The sequence below is a fragment of the Pinus tabuliformis genome, chromosome 3_1, assembly GCF_031772625.1.
Source record: "Pinus tabuliformis cultivar Carrire ecotype Pingquan chromosome 3_1, CPIR1, whole genome shotgun sequence".
NCBI classification, from domain to species: Eukaryota; Viridiplantae; Streptophyta; class Pinopsida; order Pinales; family Pinaceae; genus Pinus; species Pinus tabuliformis.
The window spans coordinates 535461785-535477138 of record NC_142301.1 but is presented as its reverse complement, the minus strand read 5'-3'; the positions used below and the strand labels follow the sequence as shown (position 1 = coordinate 535477138).

The 15354-nt window shown below is 35.6% G+C and overlaps 1 protein-coding gene across 1 annotated transcript in view; it reads left to right on the top strand.

Annotated features, from left to right (window-relative positions):
- Positions 1-3560: 3560 nt before the first annotated feature.
- The window catches only part of LOC149188178 (uncharacterized), a 52023-nt gene continuing 40229 nt past the window's right edge, over positions 3561-15354 (top strand). Inside the window, exons 1-15 of the mRNA XM_089409887.1 lie at positions 3561-3797; positions 3930-4473; positions 4631-5115; positions 5197-5323; positions 5402-5473; positions 5778-5846; positions 6036-6107; positions 6211-6282; positions 6422-6609; positions 6698-6906; positions 7047-7173; positions 7272-7340; positions 7452-7641; positions 7761-7893; positions 9652-10003. Coding sequence (XP_089266013.1) covers positions 3713-3797; positions 3930-4473; positions 4631-5115; positions 5197-5323; positions 5402-5473; positions 5778-5846; positions 6036-6107; positions 6211-6282; positions 6422-6609; positions 6698-6906; positions 7047-7173; positions 7272-7340; positions 7452-7641; positions 7761-7893; positions 9652-10003 — 2794 coding nt within the window. The 5' untranslated portion in view covers positions 3561-3712. The remainder of the gene's footprint in view (positions 3798-3929; positions 4474-4630; positions 5116-5196; positions 5324-5401; positions 5474-5777; positions 5847-6035; positions 6108-6210; positions 6283-6421; positions 6610-6697; positions 6907-7046; positions 7174-7271; positions 7341-7451; positions 7642-7760; positions 7894-9651; positions 10004-15354) is intronic.

The following is a 15354-nucleotide window of genomic DNA, read 5'->3' as shown; positions in this document are numbered from 1 at the left end:
GGTGGATTAGAAGATACTAAAATCTATGTTTTTAATTAATTTATTTTATACATTACATTTTGTTGATTAAGAAAGTTATACCAAAAACTTTTAGTTCATATTTTTTAAATTGTATTTTTTAGGTGATTAGATAAAATTTATAAAGCCATAAATTTATGAAAAAGATATTTAAAATGGAGATATTCTAATTAATTTTAATCTATAATGATTTGCTATTTTATATTAAATAAAAAATAAACATTCGATTCAAATAAGATGTAAATTTATTAGATAAATTATCATATTCATTTCCACTTATACCAATTTAATATGTAAAACATGATCTATGTAAAGATGAATATAAACTAGCTAAACACTTTCCTTCTTACACACATACAAAAGCTTTATAAATATTATATGCTAATTTAACCATATTTTATTATTGTATGTAGTAGTTTCCCTCTCACTTCACATAGGTTTGTGCCTTCATTAGCATTTGAAAGTTTTACATTTATAAATTACATTATTTATTTTAATTTTATTTTGAGCTTATTTATTTATTTTATGATTGGGTGGTTAATTAGATGTTTATTTTTTTTTATTTTTTTTTCACATTCTTTTTCTATTTCCAACTCTTATAAAAATGACATTTTTGATGTTTCTAAGTGTTGAAAGAAGCTTTTACAAGGAAATTAACTCCTTAGAAGTCTTATGAAGCTATACGAATCACCCAAATTCCTCCTTTTAAGAGCCATTTATTTGGCCTTCTTCCAAGAAGCCAAAGAGGCCATTGATCACACTTTGACCTCATTTGTTTAAGTTTTTGGGCATTCTATTCCAACCAAGGAAATATTTTAGCTAGTCAATAGTCAGAGATCAATATGACCTAGTTGTTCATCCTTTTATCTTGTTGAGTAAATGGCAACCACAATCACTGAAGGTCACAGAAACATACATCTAAGTGCTTTGACAAACTTTCTAGCAACTCAAATGTTCTTTAACGAACTCTATAACACTTTACCTCAACTATTTTGTGAAGATTGTTCAACTGCTTTTACAAACCTTCCAGCAACTCAAATGTTCTTTAGTGAACTCTATAACACTTTACCTCAACTATTTTGTGAAAATTGTTTCTTTTGAGTCTCCACTTTGCAATCAAAAATTTAACTCTTATATCTAAGTCCATATCATCAAAAGATATTATGATCACCACAATAGACTCATAGCTTATTTAGACTATCTAAAGCATACCAAGTTCCCTTCTTGAAACTCACAAGAGTCTTTCACATCCAAAATAACCCCAATCACTAAATTACTAACTCCATCACCACTGACCCATTAACCAACACAAACTATAATCATTGGTCCACTAACTCACAATCCCCTTAACCGTTGATCAACCAAGTAACTAATGTGTCCTAATCATTGACGTGTTAAATTCAACTAGAATGGTTAAATATAGTCCAACATGGTAAACAATGTTGGAATATAGTTATGAATTTTTTGATTGACACTACTAACCCATTAACTTATAAATCCTTTAAGCATTGTCCAATTAACCCCTTCAAAAGTAGGTTCCCAATAACTTTGCTATATCACAATCCATTGAATATGTTAAGCATACCAAAACTAGCATAGAGATGCAAAAATTCTTTGTTACACATTTTAAACAAGGAGTAAATATGAATGCATGAAAATGCTCACGTTTTTCTAATACAACTTAAGTGCAACATCTAAATTTCTTTAAGCTTAATCTTAATCACTAATAAGCTCTTCAAATATCACTAATAACTATTAGTCTTAAAATAATTTATATGTTGCAAGAAAGTTGCCTTGGAAACATGTAAGCCTTTTTATAACATTTACTTGTAAAAAATAATAATTCATTAATATTTTTATTTATATTAAAATATATAATAAATTTAATAAAAATATACCATACATTAAATATTAACTAAAAATCAATTAATAAATTATTATTTTCTAAAAGCTTAACAAATATTTACTATTACATTACAATAAAGTAAAATTATATATATATATATATATATATATATATATATATATATATATATATAATATTTTATATGTTTTATTTTTCATCATTTTATAATTTTCATTTAATAAATTTGGAGTAATAACAAAATTGACCCAAAAAAAAAAAAACATGTTAACTGGAAGTTCAATCCCTGAAACATGTATCACTCACAAAACTTACAAATAAAAAAATAAAACTTTTATTTCATAATAAAATAAAATAAATTCTTAACTTAAAAATATTATTTTTTGAAACACTCATAAATATTTACTATTACATTAAAATATAAAAAATAATTATAAACAACTTTACTTCTCATAAATAATTGTAAACAACTTACTTCCCATATTATTTTATTGGTGTATATTTATTATTACATTAAAACCTAAAAAATAATTAAAACAACTTTACTTCTCATAAATAATGATAAACAACTTTACTTATTTTATTGGTTTATTATTTACTATTACATTAGAACACAAAAAATATTTATAAATAATTTTACTTTTCATAAACAATGATGAACAAATTTATTGTTGATTTTATTTGTTTATTAAAACATATTCATTTGATTATTATTATTTTCCATATTTATTTTATAATATTATTTATTATTTTATTATAAGTGTAAATTTATTTGTTTTTCAGCAATTGCTTCTCAACCCACGAAACCATTAAAAACACAAAAATTTTATTCCATAAATAAAATAAAATAAAATTATTATTAACTTAAAATTATTATTCTTTGAAATTTTAGTAAATATTTACTATTACATTAAAATAAAATAAAATAAAAAATTATAAACTATTTTATTTTTCACTTTTATTTTTTATTATAAATAATTTATATTTACTATTACATTAAAGTAAAAATAAAAAATTATAAACAACTTTACTTCTCATTTTATTTTTTTATTATAAACCACTTTACTCCTCATTAAAAAAAACTTATAAACAACTTTACTTCTCATTTTATTTTTAATTATAAACCACTTTACTCCTCATAAAAAAACTTATTAATTGGGCCTGGAGTATGCCCTAAAACTGCTTCTGCTTGGCTAAGAGCTCGTCTTCCTCGGACGTAAGGAAACAGGTTAACGGCCCAAGACCCAGACAGGAGTGAAAGTCTGCTCCCTTACGGACCACCAGCGAGTTATTTCAGGTGGCGTGGTTTTCCTTGATAACAGTGATGTGTCAACTGACATTCGCGGATAGCAGCCAGAGATGGCTGTCCTCAATGTTGGTTTGACACACTGAGTTTGATAGGTTTTTCCACCTTAAAAAAAAAACTTTACTTTTCATTTTATTTTTTATTATAAATAACTTTACTACTCATCTTATAAACAACTTTATTTCTTATTATTATTATTCCATAAAGCGCTTGAAAGTTCAAGCTACTTAATTTATACCTAAAGAATGTTTAGTATGTGGTGTGTATTTTATGCGGTTAAAGGAACGGTCGCAAGGATAAAGCATGATAGTTCGACCCATGCATCATCAAGTCACGTTAAAACCAGACAGATACATGCATTGTGGCCGGACCCTCCGGTAGGACCGTATTTTTATTGGTTGATAAATTGTATATCAGGATCTGCTAAATTGATAACTTGAGATATGCATCTCTGCGAATTCTGCTTCATATGTACTGCTTCTGGATGATAGTATGATGTTGCAATTTTGAAAATTAAATCAACCATGGCAAAAGTCGGTTCTGGTAAATCCGCTGCTTGGGTGGCTGCGATACTGCTCTCGCGTTTATTGACTGTTATTGCTCAACCAGGTTATTGATTATATCATTATAAATTTTGAGTTTCGCTTAGTTTCGAATCATTCTTACAATTTCGTTTTTCCTTGATCGGCAATAGTTTATTTTTTATATGCTTTGCTTGACAAGATACCCTTGAGGCTGCAGGATTTCTCAGTATTGCTTGTGGAGGCAAAACAAATTACACTGACGAAAACAATATAGAATGGGTCACTGATGCTAGTTACATAGGCGTCGGTCAGACAACAGACATAGGAAAAGTCATTGATCCAGACTCCGGTTCCTCCGTGCATAGTCTACGGCACTTCCCTAAGCCTCTGACGAAGTCTTGCTATCAATTGCCTGTGCAACCCAATGTGCATTACCTCCTAAGATTATGGTTTGCCGTTGGAAATTACACAGGATTTCAAAATTCGTCAAGCTTCGCTTTCTCTATTGAGACGCTGGGTATGTTGACTACGAAATCCCTAACGCTTACGAATAAGACGAGACCAGTGAGAGGTGAAAAAATCTTTGTTAGTTCTGGCAATATGTTGTATATTTGCTTGATCAGAACCTCTGAGACTGGTGATCCCTTTATCAGTGCTATCGAGTTGAGAACCCTCCAGAGTGGCATGTATCAACATGCTAAGCCAGGAAAATTGTTGAGTTTAGCTTCGAGATATGATGTTGGTGCAAATTCATCGGTCAGGTAATTGTTTAGAAGTTGATATGCTTCACTACCGAAATCTAAGCTTCATACACGAAGAAGTAGAATTTTTTAATACCAACTAGGACAACGCAGAGATGCTTCCTATGTGCACACCAATTTTTGTAGCCTGAATATCTTTGCTTGGTGATTTGATCAGGTATCCACTTGACAAGTTCGACCGTCTCTGGCTGCCAGATGTGGGTTTAAAACGTGCAATAAATCCAGATGATTTACCCTATATACAAGGTGCCAATTCTGAAGAGCCCATTCCAACGAACAATACCCTAGACCTTCCTCCATCTGTTGTGATGCAAACGGCGTGGGTGAGCAGCGCCTCGCTAGCACTCAATCTAGATGGATCATGGGGCACCAATTCATTACTGCTCTTATATTTTGCAAATATACAGCCGTTTAATATGGGTGAAACGAGATCATTCTACCTTGAAATAAACGGTCAACCATTTGCTAAACCCATTACTCTGGTGCCAAATTCTTCTGCGTTAGAGCTACCAATCCCGTTAAACATGGTACAATACCGTCTGAGTTTCAGCATGGCCTCTAACTCGAGTTCTGGTGCTATAATCAACGCTCTCGAGTATTACGTTATGGTTGATACGGAACGGGAAACAACTTTAGAAGACAGTATGTGCTCTATATCTCTAACACTCTTCATCATGTTGAAATTGATGTGTTAGGCGTAACCATGTAGTGTTTAACCTGCAGTTGAAGCTCTTAATGCTATCAAAACAAGGTTCGACATAAAAAGTTGGATTGCTGATCCTTGTTACATTATCGAGTGGGACGGAATCAGCTGTAGTAATATCTCTTCTGTTAGAAGGATTTCGGAAATGTAAGATCAATTTTCATTTTTACATTTTATAATTTCTAGCTGAAATTGCGAAAGCTTACCAATTCGTATTGTTTCTAGCAATTTGGCGGGAATGAATCTTACAGGATCGGTACCTCAGAGTATTGGACAGTTGACTGCATTAGTTAACTTGTAAGTAGAATTCTTTGTGTATATCCGTTGCCTATATTTTCATATCAGAAAATACGCAGACGATTTTGAATTATCTTCGAAGTCCAAACATTTTACTTTATCAGAGACATGAAATCCACCCTTTTGGTTGAAACTAGATCTATGACTTTTGTTTAGAGTTCCAGCAGCGTTCTTTGGAATTATTCAAATGTAAAATAAAATAACAGTAAGCGAGCTTTGATGAACTACAATCTTTCATGCCGAAGAACTTATGAAGACAACGTAGCTTATCTTTAAATATATCTGTTCGTGTTGACATTACCAGGTCACTAGCGAATAACCATCTGACGGGACCATTGCCAAATTTCTCCAATTTAACCATGTTGGAGAGACTGTAAGTGCCTTGTTCTCACCGTAAACCCTACGCTCTGACGAAACCATGATAGGTCGTCATTTTTATAAAGCATCCACTCAGTTGGCTTATCGTGTAAATACCTACAAAACAAAGTAAACCCTACGCTTTGACAAACTATTATTGATCATCATTTTTATGAAGCATCGATTTTATTTGCGTACTGTGCAGACATCTACAAAACAACAACTTGAATGGTAGCGTTCCAGACTGGCTCTCTGAACTTAAATACCTGAAGGAGTTGTACGCCTCTCTCCAATCTTGTTATTGTAAAATATAGCTTCATTTTTTTCTTTCCTTTCACTTTTATGGTCACAGGTTTATAGAGAGCTCAATAACTTCACAGGTTTATACAAAACAATAGCTTCAGTGGTGTAATTCCTGCCCAACTTCTGTCCAACCCTTCATTGGACTTCAGGTAATCTAAATTTTTATTGCCTGTATTACTTGTGTTCAACGATGGATTCTCTCTCTTATTTTCAGGTCTAAAATTGCGGCAGACAGAAACGCAACTGAATTATTTTGACCTCTGATGTTCTTCGTTTGATGTGTTGCAGATACTCTGGGAACCAGAACCTACATGTCCGGAAAAAACATAGACTGCGGCTTATCCTCGGAATAGCAATACCTGGGGGTATAGCCATCCTTTTAGTGTTTATAGTGGGCTTTTTCTTGCATCGCAAAAAACAGAGGAGAATAGAGAGCAGCATGCTGGAAAAGGAATCAAAACATGGCGTCGACGAAGGTAGGGAAATATCTTGAATTTTACGATTTTGAATAGTGAGAGTGCTACCATGAGATAAGGCAACCTAAGGCTGTCCTATAATGTGCAGACAACTCCATGATCATCCGGCCAAATACAACAAAGTCCCGCGCCTTTACTTTAGAAGAGATAACAACAGCCACTCAAAACTTCAGTCACAAGATTGGGCAAGGGGGTTTTGGATCAGTCTACTTTGGAAAATTGCAACAAGGAAAAGATATAGCCGTAAAGGTGCTTTCCTTGTTTGGAGGACAAGGAGTTCAGGAATTCCTGAATGAGGTAATTAGCATGTAACATGGTTTAATTTTTCTATCAAATCTAATCATATTGACACTAGTTACACTGCTCTCATGAGTAATCAGAAAAAGAACAAATTATATAACTCGTGAAATTCATGCGTGGCTTCACTTGATGAGCAGGTTGATGTTCTTTCTAAAGTCCACCATAAGAACTTGGTGTCATTACTGGGATACTGTAATGAAACAAGCGAACTTATGCTGGTCTATGAGTACATGTCCGGAGGGTCCTTAAGGGATCACCTTTACGGTAAATATGATGCCGAGAGCTCTGTTCGATTGAGTTGGTGCATATTAGATAGAACATAGACAAAGAAGTCAAAATTTGTTTTCTGTTTTTCCTTTCAGCTCCTACTTCAGAACTTTCTCAACTGAATTGGAAAACCAGGCTCAAAATAGCCTCAGATGCAGCACAGGGTAATTAATTATCTCCTCGTCAAATAATTTCATGTTTTGTGATAGAGCTCGTCGTATTATCTAGTGATTATCATGTTTCTGATCTCATCCACATGCGGTTTCTGTTTGAAGGACTGGAATACCTTCATGTAGGTTGCACCCCAAAGATAATTCACAGGGATATCAAGACGGCCAATATCCTTCTAGACAGGAATTTCAACGGAAAACTAGCAGATTTTGGCCTCTCAAGAATGGCAATTGAGGGGGAAGCTTCTTATGTTACCACTTCAGTGAAAGGAACATTAGGATACTTGGATCCAGAGTATATGACAGTTTGCAATATTTTTAATGCTGAAGCATTTAGATCACCTACTAATAGTAGACGTAACTTCATTTTTGTTTCAGCCGCTTTCCTAACTCTCTTATGGGATGCTTTCACAGGTATTTTAGCACACAAATGTTGACCGAGAAGAGCGATGTTTATAGTTTTGGAGTTGTTTTGCTGGAGATTATTTGCGGTAGACAGCCCGTAGATGCAAAACTATCTGAAGAGGAAATGAACCTTATTCGATGGGTAAGCAATCTGATTATCGAATTCCCATCATTTAATCCTATGTTACCAGAAACGAGAAACGGGAAACGGAACGGGAAACGAGAACGATACGAGAAACGAAGTTTGGAGGTTTCGCATATAAGAAACGAGGAGAGAGAAAAACACCATATTAAAGGTGAACAATATAGAGAACGCTAAAATTTAGTAGAGAACGCTACTTGCCAACTAACTTAACCAAGTCAAATTTATTCCAACTACCCTAACATTTAATCATTTACTTATTTAATGGTCACTTTCCTACATTCTTATGACACTTTATATTGTACTGTGGTTTATTTTGAATCTGCAAGACATCTGCTGCTTTTGAGTATCTCAAAGGTATATCATGATAAAATGCCTTAGCATGTAAAGTTCTAATTCCTTTCTGTGTCCCAAATTTGCGTCCAACTCTATGGATTTGCCTTTTGATTTTTAGTCTGAAATACACCAGAAAAGATGTATGTAAGTAATGAAAATAGATATATGGATTTGCCTTCTGATTTTTAGTCTGGAATACACCAGAAAAGATGCATGTAAGTAATGAAAATCGAATATGGATGCATCGAAGGAACCTGTTTTAGCAACAGTGCATATCCTTTCATGATATGCTTCTTCTCAGAGATGGCATGACAGAGGATGAGTTTTAAACATGTTTTAATATAACCTCTATCTATGGCCCTTCATAATTACAGTCATTGAAGGCGTTTCTTCAACATTGGAAGGCTACTATATTCGACAAAGGTTAAGGTCTTTAAGGTCGATTCTGTTTGTTTGTTTAGTTCAGGTGATTGATAGGCTTTTGACATAGTAACTTTAATGTTGAATGAACATTCTACAATATGCACAGTTTTTGCCAGGGTGACTCTGTAACGGTTCTAACACAAACAGCTGTTACTGTTCCAACAGCCCTGTTAGAATGTAATTTTCAGGAAAACACTGTAACTTGAGCAATATAATACCAAGGTTTCATCATGTTAATTTCAATGTCAATTCTTCGAAAACCAAAATGTGGTTTGTATTATGTGGTCTAGACTCTAGAACGCGCATTCATAAAAATGTGGTTTGTATTATGTGGTCTAGACTCTAGAACGCGCATTCATAAAAGAAAACCAGAGATTGAAGTGTGTAGGTAGTACCTTTTGACAATGCTGTTAAAGATGCGGGCGATGAAGCTGCTTGGCTCTGATCTGTGCCTGGTTGCATGTGAGTAGTGATGGGTTTGCTCGCTTCCGTTCTCAGCGCGTTCTTTCTTCAGCTGCTGGCTCACAAATACCCTGGACTCTGGAGTTCTTATGTTTAATTTCCATAAATTAACAGTCCAGCTCAGAAACTAACAGTCCAGCGTAGCAGACTAACAGTGAACTGCCAATTAAACTCTCTGTATGTGTAATCAATTGATAATTAAACTTGATTTAACGCAGTTTGAAAAAATTAAATTTAATTTGAGTCTGACAAAATATATGTCTATCCGGAACGGCCAGAAGAAACTGCAAGTCTATCTGGAAACGGCCAGAAGAAACTGTTTCGTTTCGGCAGAAACCGTTTCTTGCCAATGAAAACGAAAACGGCCGTTGCAGACGGCGTTTCTAGTATGGTCGCGGTTTCTGCGAAGGTTTCTGCCAGAAACGGGGGACATCGTCCCGTTTCTGGTAACTAAATTTTAATCTCAACAACGGACTATAATTGTGGTGCATCTTGTTCTACAAAATAACAATAATAATATTTCTGTTTTAATCATAGGTCACACCGTATGTGGAGATGGATGAAAATCCTGGCAAATTAGCGGAAATCGTAGACAAGAGGTTAGGTAAAGATTACGACATCAAATCCATCACTGTCGTTGCCAAATTAGCGATTCGATGTGTTCAGGCAGTACCATCATCTAGGCCGCGCGTCAGTGAGGTAGTGGCAGAGCTTAAAGAGGCTCTCAAACTTGAAGATAAGGATTCTCTAATTTCGAAGACTGATATCGAATATGGAGATTTTAGTACCAGCCAGGTCTCTTTATCCGTACATTCGAGTGGACCCAAAGAATTGGAATCTGCTGAAAGCAGCAGCTCGAACAGACCTACAGTACCTGCAGAAGGACGATAAGTTCAAACGTCATGGATATCGATAGTCAGGAGAACTAAACATTAATTCACCTCAAATCAGCTCGAAAAGCTGAAACCCGTTAACAACAAGCTTTAATTGGTTGCTTTGAAAGCTTAAATATCTGGATATTTCTATCATATTAGATGATACTGAGTTGAGGTCGATGTTAGTTTGTTTATTGATGGTAGAATTATTTATATTATAATCCTTTACACAATTATGGGCGATTTGCTTGTTTGGTGCCTGCGATCCGTCTATTTGTCTAGTTGCACAAATTAACCGCTATCTCACACTAGTTTTAATTTTTCTGCGTCATTTGAAACTGTGATGGTTACTATTATCAGTCAGACATGAATCTTTATGGAAACTCAGAACCAAAGTACAAGCAAGTAAACATTTGAAAGATAATCATAGATGATAAATTTTGGGCGTTACTGCAAGGACCGTTCATGGTTACTGAGAATAACAATATCAAGGCGCTCCAAGGGACTTGTTTTGCGGTTTCTTAACTTTGAAAATACGCAAGGATGAGAACACGTGGTTACCGAAAGGAACAATTTAGAGGAATAAATTTAGGTTGAACATTTTTAGGTTATCCTGCAATGTCATTCGCGTTTTGCATTCATCTTTAGACCTTCTTAAAAACATCACTAATCAGTTGTGTCCCATGATTGTTATTTATCTAAAACTCCTTTCTTTTTTTGTTTAGATATGGCGATTATTTCTAGGTTATTATGGAATGTTATTCATATTTTGCTTTCTTACATAGTTTTCACAAACAGAGCTAGTTATGTTTACAATGTAAATTTTATATTTTCGTTTTTGGAAATTAAATCTAATTTTTATTTAAAATCAAAATTAGATTTTGGAATGATTTTTTTTAATGAACAAGTAGGTGTTTAGGATGAGTTACATATTTTAATGGATACGATTTATTTTATTATTATTTTATTTTAATTATTAATGATGTTTTTGATATTTTAACAAAATAAAAATATGTATTTAAAGTAGATGATTTCTTACTTTAATTTGGTGTTGAGTACATTGAACAAATCATGTGGAGCACTTACACATCATGCTACAACCATATAATTACTTTTCATGATCTAGATATAACTATAGATAGTGAAAGTCATATACATACATTCTTAATTATATGGTGTTTGAATTTGTAGCACTCAGCCCGACCCCCTTGGGCCTTCTAAGTTGAAGGAGAGGTGTTACTTTGACCTAAATGAACTTCCAAGATCTCATTATGGAAATAGGTATACAAAATCCCTTCTTTTCCCAAGCTAATGGAATTAACTTGGGATTTCACCATTATGTTCAATTCAACGAGAGCTATCTAACGATATAAACCTTATCAAAATCCAACACCGAGATCAAAAGTTATGGCCATTTAAAGATTGAGGAGTAAACCATCGCCGCTCAAACTTGCACTTACAGGTGGAATCTCAGATTAGTCTATGTGGTACTGCTATAACACCTATGATCCCTAGTGTGGCTCCTACCACGTCATCATGCCCCCACCCTCTGCACCTTTGCGCTAGTACATTGGCATTACCATAGTAGACCTCTAAGGCACAACATAGAATTTTAAAATCCTCTACTAGGTAGTATTAGCATCCCCTAGCCTCCATTAACTATGGACTCCACATAAAACAGATAGTTTCATCCTCTTAGGGTTATTGTCCATGATGACAATTTTTCCATCAAGTGCTTAGGAGATTTCACATCCCCTGGCTTCGTCAATTGCAACCCATCCCCTAAATTATACTCTTGAAACTCCCAAGGTTCGTGAACCACGATGATGTCATCTTGAATTCATGTTGACATCAACCTGTAGTGACATCTTTCTAATATAACAATGGTGAGTTATCTGTTAATTGATAAAAACAATCTCGTTTCCCCATCACCCTCTATTCTGGCTTAGCCTATGAACTCGCACTTTGAACCTCTTGGGATCCACGAGCATGACATGACATCATGCTGCTATGTGGCCTCTCCCAAAGGTGCCACATATCACTCAATTGTAGACCACTTAGCCCTCCAAAAGGGCCTCTTATGCTTGCCATGTGTCATGCCTCCCATGTGCCACATCGTCTCCTCATCCACTTCATTTTTTTCACTGGCACTTAGTCTTAGGACCCACTAGGGTCCCAACTCCTCATACATAATAATAATTCCCTGTTATAATGTTCTTAGGTCTATTGTTGAGCCCATCCTTTGTCCCTTGATGTAATTGCACACTAATTCACTTCCATTGCAACACCAAAGGGAAACCCCTTGGGTTTCATCAAGGTGGCATACTTTCTCAACCTCCAGGGCAAGAATGAGAAATCCCATGGTAAAGTGACGAGAAGAGTCTCTCTGTCAATGCCCTCTAACACTTAGAGATATTTGTGTCTATCCCTCATGAGTTGTGGATAACCACGAAGTCGTAATCTTGTGGTTATAACACTAAGGCACAAGGAGCACACCTTCATTGTGAACGTGTAGAGCATAGGGTCTTTATTGACTGCAACATATCCACAAGGAAAACCTTGACTATAACCTCTTGATTATTAGTTCACTGGCCCTCTGGGCCTTAAATCCCCAAACACACTTAAGCATAGGAAATTCAATCCTTAATGTAAAGGAGACAATTTCAAGGGTGACTATATAAAGATTAAATGTAGTCATAGATACATGAGGCAACCTTCCCCTTAAGTATCACCATAACCATTGCATGGAAATTAGCACTTTGTAAACCCAGTAACAACCACACCACACTTTACTGGTCCATCCATGCACAACATGTAACTCCATGAGTAAGAAAAAGTAAAGACGAATAAATAATTCAAAGTCCATAAAATCTATGATAAACATATTTAACACATTAGAACATCCTTCCCCCAACCACAGAGGCTCCATGCCACTCCTGACATGAAGGCCAAGGAATTCACACACCACACTAGCACATATGAATGCTTAAAACATCCATCTGAGTCATGCGATTACTATAAACATACAAGCAGGTGCACCTCATGCAACCATACACAACGATGCATATAGTTCTGTAACCATTAGAACAACAGAAGCCCATAGATCATAATCCATATCTTGTTCATGAATGATATAAGTAAAAAATCATTCAACAACCTCTTTAACCCAAAGCTCCCACATATGCATAGCACATAAATGCACTACTCACAAAATTACATGCGAACATGGTCAGAACAGTGAGTTTCCTAAACCTTCTAGATATAGAGATAACTAATACATAAGATGTTGTGATAGTCAAGCAATCCCATATGCACCTTGCTCATACATGTTAGCTACCCAACTTATACTCATATCAACAGGAAATAACTAAAAGGGAATAAAGTAATGAAAGAGTTCCTCGATGATGTTAGACCACTAGGAATAGACACGTCACATCTCCTACAATGATTCGAAAAAATTAAATCCACCTAGCTTAGATAGCTCATAATCACCATAACACATTACATAACCAATCACCTTTGCTATATGATGAACCACACATTATTACTTGAATGTTACAAGAGATAATTATTGGTCATTCATAATACAAGTATTTACAATAAGTAAACACTTATATGAATTAGATAAAGATGTTCAAAACTAGAGGAGGTACTCTGACTCTGCTCCCAACTGTAGGTTAATATCCACTACAATATTTCTTGTAGATAATGAACCCCAAGCTAGATTCATAGTCTAAGTAGTGAAGTGCTAAAGAGAATATGCTTCAACCAATCAACGAAACACATAGGGTTCTAAGGATTCCACAATGATTCCACATGCAACCATAGCATGACTCTTTTACAACCACTATGGCTCCTTCTCCTCAACAACAACTTCTTGTTCTTTTCTACTCCTTAGTTAAGCATACTAGCATGCCTTCAAACCAATGTATATGCTTATGCGTTCTTTTCTCCAATCTTTATGCATGGTCTCTATAGAGAAAGGCATTTTTCCTTTTCTTGTCTCCTCTCTGCTTATTCCCAACCATTCCTTCCATGCCTCATTTTGCTTGAGAGTTTTTGTTTTCTTCATCTCATATGCTCCCCTTGTGTGTTGACCATGCCAACATGTTCCACAATAATAGGTGATCCAGGTGGATATTGGTGGCCACCTGCCAAGTCCACCTGGACCCCCACTATTGTTTCTCTCAGCATTTTCAGTTTCCTTAATTGTAGCACAACTTACTATTTTTAGCAGTTTTTCGAGTCCTGAACTTCCGGAGCCGTTTTGAAGCCCTAAATGACGTTTTTTGGGAAATCTGGGGGCAACATGGGTCCATGTATCAATGTTTCCCTTCCCAAAGTGGTTGTGCTCAGATAGATATTTCTAACGAGCTATTGTACGCGTCAAAGAGAGATCATATGCCAAAGTTACGACCCCGGGAAGTTGATGTACCAATTTACCCAAACAGGGCCCACAGTTTGGCGTTTCATCTTCTAGGGTTAGGTTTTGGAATGTTAATGGTTTTCCATTGTTTTTCAATAATAAATAGGCCTTCGAGCCTCATTGTAAGACAGTTCAGAGGCGTGTAGCCACCACATCTCTTCTTAGAGATAAGCTACCATTGCCCTAGCTGGTTTATTTCCATTACTGTTTGTAAGCATATTTCAGTATTTTACATTAATGAAATGAAGTAAATTTCCACTGCATCTCTATGTTTATGGTTATCTCTGTAATTTGTTGCGTTCCTATTTAAGTCCGGATCAGTGGTATCAGAGCGGTCTGCTTTTTTCTCTGTTTTTCTTTGCATGTCCCCAACGAGGTCGGGATATAAGGAGTTAGGGCTTGAACTGGTCGAAACTTTGCAAGACCAGCCTCACAAATCCTGACGGCCTCCCATGGCGGATGAGAAGAAAGACGAGGGGGCAGGAGATCCTATCAAAATCTTGCTCTAAGAAGCCCTCGAGCGACAACGGAACACGATGATGGACAGCTTTGCCCAGATCCTTTGGCGGCTACCCAGAAGCAACGCATCTGCTTCCAGCAGCTACTCTGGAAATGCCATGCCCTTTAAGGTACAAGTTAATTTTGAAATCCCCATATTCGAGGGTCAGATAGACGCAGATGCCGTAGATAAATGGTTAAATGTGCTAGAGGGTTATTTTTCTGTTCATGAATTTTCGAGTCGGGAAAAGAATGTTTTCGCTCTTCTTAAAGCAGCCCCCCACGTCAAGCACTGGTGGGAAACCTACTGCGAGCAGAAGGATGAAAGCACCGGCTCACTATTTTCAGCTGCACCCACCTGGAAATCATTCTGGGATGCCATCAAGGAGCAGTACTACCCTGTCGGAAGCTATGAGGATGAATACATAAAGTGGACCACGC